This window comes from Etheostoma cragini, chromosome 4 (assembly GCF_013103735.1).
Source record: "Etheostoma cragini isolate CJK2018 chromosome 4, CSU_Ecrag_1.0, whole genome shotgun sequence".
In the NCBI taxonomy this organism is placed as follows: Eukaryota; Metazoa; Chordata; class Actinopteri; order Perciformes; family Percidae; genus Etheostoma; species Etheostoma cragini.
Window position 1 is genome coordinate 14,012,237 of NC_048410.1, and position 9,004 is coordinate 14,021,240.

At 41.5% G+C, this 9,004-nt stretch overlaps 1 protein-coding gene across 3 annotated transcripts; it reads left to right on the forward strand.

Annotated features, from left to right (window-relative positions):
• Positions 1-200: 200 nt before the first annotated feature.
• On the forward strand, positions 201-8,758 carry ttll3 (tubulin tyrosine ligase-like family, member 3). Of its 3 annotated transcripts, XM_034869559.1 has the most exons (14): positions 201-422; positions 1,595-1,660; positions 1,740-1,858; positions 1,978-2,134; positions 2,568-2,623; positions 2,791-2,919; positions 3,025-3,139; positions 3,384-3,461; positions 3,547-3,727; positions 4,379-4,527; positions 4,896-5,139; positions 7,063-7,498; positions 7,608-7,785; positions 7,934-8,241. In XM_034869559.1, the coding sequence occupies exons 2-14, from the start codon at positions 1,645-1,647 to the stop codon at positions 8,011-8,013; spliced, it is 1,938 nt and encodes a 645-aa protein (XP_034725450.1). In that variant the 5' UTR covers positions 201-422; positions 1,595-1,644; the 3' UTR covers positions 8,014-8,241. The 3 variants fall into 3 exon arrangements, with proteins under 3 accessions (XP_034725450.1, XP_034725448.1, XP_034725449.1); XM_034869557.1 differs by having other exon boundaries at positions 203-422; positions 7,608-8,758; XM_034869558.1 differs by lacking the exon at positions 201-422 and adding an exon at positions 727-804 and having other exon boundaries at positions 7,608-8,378.
• The last annotated feature ends 246 nt before the right edge of the window (positions 8,759-9,004 follow it).

The window sequence follows — 9,004 nt, forward strand, 5'->3', positions numbered from 1 at the left end:
TTGGATGCCACCTTGTGGGAAGGTGAATCAGTGCGCAGAGTAGGATGAATTGGTCCCTATGTTTACTATATGTTTGCGATAATTCATCCGCATTGACAAAAACAATGGTCCTTAGCCCCTATGGCTTTGAGCTCTGAGTTCCGATTGCAACATGTCCACACAAATGTGGATCCCGTCTGGTCTGGTCTGATCTGGGGCGTGTCGCCTACACGTGTGAGCTACACTGTTAAACTGATAGCGTCAGACACAGTGATCCATTATTTTCAACGCATGGCTAGAGGTGGTAGATTTCTACTGTCCTTGGTGCGGTTGTTGTGGCAACTGTAAACATTATGTGGGAGCATGCACGGTTGTTATGGGAACGGTCTGTGGGAGCATGAAGGAAGCAGGACGGAGCGAGTCTCAGGAGGTGACAACATTACGTTCGTATATTAATGTTCAAAGTAAAATGTGTCCTCTTTTTGTTTGAGGAGTATTTTAGAAAAAGTTGGTTATGTCTCGCTACAGAGCTTCGTTAATCCACGGTCGTTCATCGTTGATATATAATTTATTGTAAACGTGTTTCCTATTTGCTTTTATTTTTGTGCATGCCTATATAACTATAACTATGTGTGTGTGTGTGTGTGTGTGTGTGTGTGTGTGTGTGTGTGTGTGTGTGTGTGTGTGTGTGTGTGTGTGTGTGTGTGTGCGTGCGCGCGCGCCTTCTTGCGTATGGGTATGTCAGCGAGAAGATGTGACAGCCAGTCAGCTCTGTCCAGATTTAGAAGCATGCTTGACCCAATTTACATCCTTCAGTAAGTCAAGGTAGGTACCATGCAGTTCATAGAATGTTTTATCTGTTTATTCTAGGGCTGCACAATACATCCTATTGCGAAAGGCTGCGACATATAGTGAAGAACACTGAAAGATTTTTTTTGTGTTAGTTGAAGGAAAATATCAGCAAAAACGGCATTTTAAAATGTTACTACTGAATGGTGAGGTGTGTAATCACAGGACTTTCACTCAGAATGCCAGAGTTCAAGCCAGATCTGAAACCATAGGTCAGTTTATTGACCGAATGATTTATTCATTGGTTACTTAACTTACATAACAAACGTACTTATTTTAACCAAGAACATAATCTTTTCCTAAAGCTAACCAAGTATTTTTGCTTGGATTCACAACGGTAACCACTTTTAACGTTAACTTGTAGTTGTTACAACAAGGTGGCACACCAATGGCCAATGACATAAAAGAAGTCTCAAATTCCGAAAATAACAAGTCAGCTTAATTTGAAAGCAGGTTTCTCATGGGTTACAAACCCCAGTCTCCTGAGTGAATGTCCTGTGTTTGATCCATTCATCCACCACAATGAGCCACCTGATTCTCTACAAATAACCAGGGGGTAGGGGCCGGGTGTAAATAGCTGTTAGAGACACAGTGGATCAGAATTTATCCCAGCTTCATCCAAGATCTACACATCTGGGAATTCTGATACTTAGACTAGGCTACTATTGTTTCCCACAGCCGTTTCAATGGATTGATCACACAAGGAGTTATAAGCAAGCAATATGATGTTGAAATAATGTTTTTGAACATTTTTGTGCACCCACAGAACTGAGCACTGTACGTTGATCAACTAAAGAGAGAACTTTAAAATTTAACATGCAACAACTACCAGGTAACTGAATAGAAATCGGCGCATGCATATATGTTCACAGCTACTTTCTACTGAAATTTGACCAAGCAGTTTGTCTCAGTGTTACAATCCACAGTAGCTCCAGTGGAGGGGAGGTTACGTTGCAGTGTGCCAAGCCTGCCAGCAATCAAGCCAGACAGGCTAAAAACAGCTAAAACGCTGGTGGAGAAAGCAGTGAAGGTGATTATATGTCCAAGCCAGATGTCACTGAAACACCTTGCATTTTAACCCATTTTCCTCTTATGTGCTATGTGTCCTATCTATTCCTCATATTCTATATCTCTTTCACTCAATGTCAGCTGAGGAAAGTGTTTTCAGTGCAGGGACCCTACCCTGTGATTCGTTCTGCCTTATGGGCCAGAGGGTGGGTGGAACGTCGTTTACCCCATCCTGTCCAGAGAGCTCCTCATTGCCATGGTAATGAGGAGGATGGTGATGTTGGTGCTGATGCTACTGGTAAGGCTATGGAGGACAAAGTCCTAAGACCTACCAAATTAGACATTTATTATTAGAAACAAGATGCAGTGTTCATGCCATTAACACACTTAAATCTCATTGGTCTCCCCTGTATTTAAGCAATTTGAGATACTGAGAATAGATTGGATGTGTATTATAAGACCCTGCACACAGTTATACACATACAGTATTATCAATCAGTCTTTTTTGTCTATCAGTTTAGTTTGGTCTAAAAGAGAGATCAATAATGTTCTCTCTTAACTTTCAAAGCTGAAAGTGCAGGAGGGGTTAGCGTATTTGTAATTGGAGCACTAGTTTACATGGATACATGGATACCCCTACACATGGCAAATGATACATTGTGCACTACATTACAGACACCAACCTATAACAAAGACCCCTACCCACTCAGTCATCACTTATCTTTTTACAGATAGAGTGGATGAAAGTGAGAAAGAGAAGAACTATGATGACATGTATGACCTTATGGTAAGATAACATAAAAGTGAACCAACTTGATATTTGCATGTTGCACAGTCCAAAAGCAATTGGATGTGCTATTATTGTTGTTCTTGCCTTACTTTATTACTTTTTGCCCCATGCTGTGCATTCTTGATCAGTCAGCTCACTAACTTAATTTTTTCGAATCCTTCTAGTCTCGCCTGGTTCGAAATGAAACAACATATTTCCATTGGACAACACGTCGGGATTACATAGACTGTCGCTTCTTACAGAATGACCAAATTACCAATCACTATGCAAATTCTGGGTCGTTTACTACCAAGGTCTTGTCTCTTATATAAAAAAAATCAAAATACAAGTTTTAACTTTGGTCAAAAGTCAACTAGTACTATATCTCTTTTGTATGTATATATGTGTGTTTCTTTCAGGTTGGGCTCTGTGTGAACCTGCGTAACCTTCAGTGGTTTGATACAGGAAATCCTGACACCTTCTTCCCAAGATGCTACATACTTGGAGCAGAGGATGAAAAGCATGCATTCATAGGTCTGTCTGCTGTATGGCCCTATTAACACATATTCAAAATTGTTGCTCTATCAAAGATGCAAAGATTTGTCCAGGTGTTAATGGAACATGGGAAAATAAATGCACAAAGTTACAAGTGGACTAATCACACCAGCAGTCTAAGTTTTATTAGTTCTACAGTATCTACTTTAACCAAACAGCATGCCCTTTCTCTCTATCTTGTGTTCTTATCTTCTTTTCTCTCTCTTTTCTAATCACAATAAAGAGGATTTCAAGAGGACAGCATGCAGAGGCCTGCTACTGCATGTGGTTGAGACAAGCAAGAGGAGAGACGGAGCAGAGGGTGGGAAACAAAAAGTCAAAAACAGTGTCTCTGATGGTAATTGATGGCCATGAGTATATGATGTCAATCTTTTTTGTCTGTACAGAGTTGAATAACGTGGAGCATCAATTTGTTGGTCCAGGAATGATCGACATGGCTTTGCACGTGTGTCAAGAGTTTCTCAGTATTTTAGAGCACGGTGACATTGATGTGACTGCAGAAACACCGTCCTCGGAGGAGGAACAGCGGTGGGCAGAGTTTTTGCAAGACTACTACATGGTTGTGCAGTGAGTATGTTTTCTGGGAGCTTCTTGGGTTTGCTAGCATGATTCTTTCTTAGGTCACACAAAATGTATCATGCAGAACTGACAGCTCAAGTTAGTTTATCAAATTATAAATGGGTCATTAAAAAATGTAAAAATCATCCTAAAAATATATACAAACTTTGTTATTTTTTGATGAGGTTCAGAACATACAGTACATGTGTGCATGGCTGTCACGTTTAGGGTTTGCATTAAAATTGACAGCACTGTGTCACCGTGTATACAAACATAAAACAAACTGCATGCTACTATTTATAGCGCACTATTTGGGCAGTTGTTATAAAGAAAATTGATGCAGACCTGCTGTATAAAGACATTGAGCTACACCCTCAGAACACTACTGTCTATTCAAAATCTAAAAAATCTGCAAGTAGCTCCTCCAATTCCCTTGTGTGTGCAATGGACAATAACGTCCATTAACACAACACAAAAAAATGAAGGGTTTTAATATGCATTGGTATTGTTATTGGTCAGGCTTTCTGCTATACATATACAGCAGGCCTACTTACAAAATCACTGTACAGTATGCAAGTACATGAAGTACAGCATAACAGTAATATTTAGTAAATCTGCACATTAATAAACTCAACCTGTGAGTCTCATGTTTGTGTGTAGTGAAGGTGCATTGATCAGGGGCAGCAGTGTGTTTGTGGAGCGCTGCCAGGCCATGTTAATCAGACTGCAGGAGGTTTGCCCTCAGCTGGATACAGATGGAGTAAATAACATCTGGATCATCAAACCAGGTGCTAAGTCAAGAGGACGAGGTAAGTTTAAAAATAAATGACAACAAAAATAGTTACATGGTGATCTTGTATATTAATCTTTGACTTCCCCTATACTCAATACTGAAATAAACCATACTGTGTTGATTTATCTTGTGAATATAATGACTGCAACAAGAACCGGGACATGCAAATGTTGCTATTGCTTCCTTTTACTATGTTTATAAATAGAACAAATAAAATGATAATGCCCACAATTCCCCTCCCCTTCAGTATGATAAAGAAATGTTAGCCAGTATTTTTTCAGAAGGTCGTCAGAAACACTATGCCCTCATAGTTTAGTACAGTTTTGATTTGTTTAAGTCCATTCTGATTCTCTTTTTCTTTTCCATGTCTCTTCAAACATTCAGGTATTATTTGTAGGAATCGCCTGGATGAGATTTTGGCACTTGTGGATAATGACAGAGCCCTGCCTAAGGAGAGTAAGTGGGTGGTTCAGAAATACCTGGAACGTCCTCTGTTGGTCCATGGCACCAAGTTTGACATCCGCCAGTGGTTCCTCGTCACCGACTGGAACCCTCTGACTGTCTGGTTCTACAGAGAGTGCTACCTGCGGTTCTCTACTAAGCCCTACTCGACAAAAACTCTTGACAGGTCAGACAAGTGAAAGATACAAATTTAATGTATTAACTATAAGATTTGTACTTGACCTACTGTATTTTGCATCTAGAGTGCTTTGTGGAGGTATTACAGTTTTTCTCCATTGGTTTGGCTCATTTCTTAAAACAGAAATTACATTCCCAAAACTCTAAGACCATTGGCAAAACAGTCTTACAGTTCAGCACAAAACTATAACTCACTTGCAAAAGCTCATATCTCTCCCAAAACTGTTCACTCATGCTTCAATACTAAATTTCATTCCCATATAAAGAGTCAGTGCCACGGAAATGGCAAAGATCCTTTTCAATCGCTTTGGCTCATTTCTTGAAACAGACCGGATATTCTCAGCACTCTTGGTGCTTTTGCCAAAACAACCTGGATGGTTCAGCACAACACCATGGTTCACCTGCAAAAGCTCATACCTCTCCAAAACAGTTCACTCATGTGTCTAAACTAAATTTCTTTCTCATTTAAATAGTCAGTGCCACTAAAATGCTTTGTTCCTTTGGCATTGTGTAAGTACTGCGAGTCAAAATGTTAGATGTTTTGTCACTATGGCAGAGGACCATTGAAATATCCCTTATGTCCACTGCCAAAGAAATTGTACCATTTTTAATCACACATTAAATAACTTCCATACATCAGAGTAAATAGAAAATATACACAGCATAATATACTGTAATATAAACACACAAACAAAAAACAAGGAAAATTATCTGTAGCCTACAGTGCTGTAAATAAAGCTGGAGTTTCACAATTAACAGTTCTTCACCGGTCACTGTCCTCACCCACCCTCTCCTGGCCACCGTTCTCACCTTCCTGGCCATCCACACACTGCTGTCTGTCTGCCAAAGATTCTTGTCCACATCACAGCGTATGTTCTCCCTTGCGATGCAAGGAGGGAAGAAACGGCCTGCATGTCGCAACCATCCCCTACACTGATCTCCTGTAACATCCTCACATGCAGCAGGGACCTCTGATCTTGAGCCCAATGCTCAAACACATTCCACCTCGAAGCGGAGAAATACTCCTCAATAGGATTGAGGAAAGGAGAGTAAGGTGGTAGGAACACAATAACCATCCTTGGATGAGTGTTGAACCAGGCCCTGATGAGCGGGCCATAATGGAAATTTACATTGTCCCATTCAATGACATATTGTGGTAGGCAGGGCACTACAAGACCGCTCTCTTTTTCAGGGATAAAATCAAAATGAAGGCGGTCCAAGACGATGAGGAGCTTCTGTGCGTTATATAGGCCAACAATGGGGATGTAAGTGGCACCACCATTCTCAGAAACAGCAGCACATACTGTTAATTTGCTCCCTTTCTGGCCTGGGACATCCACCGTGGTCCGGTGGCTAATAATATTACAGCCACGTCTTCGGCCCTTGGCCAAGTTGAAGCCAGCAAATGAAACTCATCCACAAACACGAGGATGTGAGGGGTCTCGTTTCCTTCCATTGCCATTATTCTCTACAATAGAGTAAAAAAAAAAAAAACTCAAATTAGTCATACAGAAGAGTCACACACTACAGTTACAAACAATTACATAGGAATGTTCTATGTTCTCCACAAGTTAAATATACTACTGGCCGCTACTCCAAACCTGGGGTACATATACCCCTATGCAGAGGTACAACAGGAGGTATTTGACAGAAAGTGGAGGGGGAAAAATGGCATTGTCTTGTAGAATTGCAGCACGGATCCGTCTCAATGGGATGGCATTATTTTCAATCACCATGTTACAGATCTCTTATTCTATTTGTTCATTGAGAAGTTTTTTTTTCTTTTTTCTTCTGAGACAAACCAATGGAGAAAAAGTGTAATTTAACAATGCAAGTAGAACCAGATTTCATTCAAATCACATTTTACTTACGCAAACCTTCCTGGCCTAACCAACTTGGTTATTTTCCTTAGCTCAGTCCACCTCTGCAACAACTCCATCCAAAAGCACTTTCAGCCATCCTGTGAGCGTCATCCAGGAGTGCCTGACGACAATATGTGGTCCTGCTCTCAGTTTAGGGCTTTTCTGCAGCGGCAGGGCCATGGGGCAGAGTGGGAGTCAGTGGTGATTCCGGGCATGCAGCAAGCTGTGGTTTGCGCCCTACAGACAGCCCAGGATCTGGTCGAGCCCCGCAAGGCAAGCTTTGAGCTCTACGGAGCCGACTTTCTGTTGGGCAGAGATCTGAGGCCTTGGCTTCTGGAGATCAATGCCAGTCCGACTATGGCCTGCTCCACCGCTGTGACTGCTCGCCTCTGCCCGGCTGTGCAGCTGGACACACTGAGGGTCGTCCTCGACCGACGGACTGATCCTAGTGCTTACACAGGAGGGTTCCAGCTGATCTTTAAACAGGTTAGAATATCGTTAAACTTCCTGCTAGAGGCAATATGTGTTTGTTTCCAGGTGGATTATGCTACACCAAATGCATTTACTTGTCATATTATTTTTATCACCCTCCTAGGCTGCAGTTGAAGTTCCTCAGTATGTGGGAGTAAACCTGCTGGTGGAAGGAGCCAACATAAAGCGATCCAGACATCCACTTCATAGACAAACAGTTATTTCTAACCCACCTCTCACCATCCAGTTCCCTTCAGACCAGTTGTCGTCAGAAGAGGTTGAAATGACGCATAAACCATCAGGTCAGAAATCCTGTGCAGTCTCTGCTTTTTGCCGCTCAGGCAAGGAAAACCGAGCTGTTGGAGAGAAAAAGAGGCAGCTGACATCAACATCTCCTAAGAGGGAATGTCATGGGAGAACAGAAATTCAGAATACCTCCTGTGTTCGCAGGTTCTGTCGTAATCTGGCATGGGAAAAGCGTCTGGTGGTACACACTGAACCTCAGAAGAAAGCGCCTCGTATGGGTTTGAGTCTAGGTGCCACTCTGGTCCCACGGAGCCTTGCCTTTTCCCTCAGCCCCCCTCGTAGCATGTCAGATTGCACATCTCAGGCACACCCAGGGCATGTATCACATGTCTCTAGATCCTTCCTTTCCCAGACAGCTTTTAAACCCCAACACAGGACACCTACACGGGTCTTTCCTTCACTTCAGGGTCCCCTTCCTACCCTGGAGGTCTTTAGCTTGCGACCAAACATTGTGGCTGGAAGCACTGTGTGTTGTAATCCAAACATGTCCTCTCATCCCAGCCACCACAGGCGTCAGTTATTCCTTTGCTCTCAAAGGCATAGCATGTCCAAATATAAAGGAGAATTCACAGGGGAACATAAATACTAGAGATATTATGTAATGAAACGATTGAAAGCAATTAGTAACCCGTGATATGAGTACTTTTACCTTCTTGTATTAGGTGTAAAGTGTCAAACATACAATATACTATGTCAGTGGTAAATTGTAATTAGGTCTTAGTGTGGCTGACTGGAATCTAAACCCTGGTACATATGTTTTACAATTCTGTTATGAATGTAACACCAATCAATATTGTGTTGAACCAAACAAAAAGTTAAAAGAGTTCATTCAAGTGTCGCAAGTGCGGCAAAAGGTCCGTGACAGGGCAGAAAATAATATAAAGCATTAGCAGATTTTAGGTGTTTTAAATGCCCATCAGGTGGGAATCTAGGCTCAGTGATTTAACTGCATGTGTATGCCAAAACCTTTCAAGGTTTATCTGGTCTTTCAGCCTTTTAAAAAAAAGAGTACAAGTAAAAATTAAAAATTAAAAACTTGGAGAGCTACAGCAGTGTCGATGCTCATGAAACGTTTGAACATTGCTTGAATTATTGACTGTTCCTGAATGATCAATACACATTTACTTTCCACATATTTGACCACATAAATTGAATTTATTGTCAACTAAAAACCATCTTGCGATGTGATCACATTGGGCCAAACGCCAAATCAAC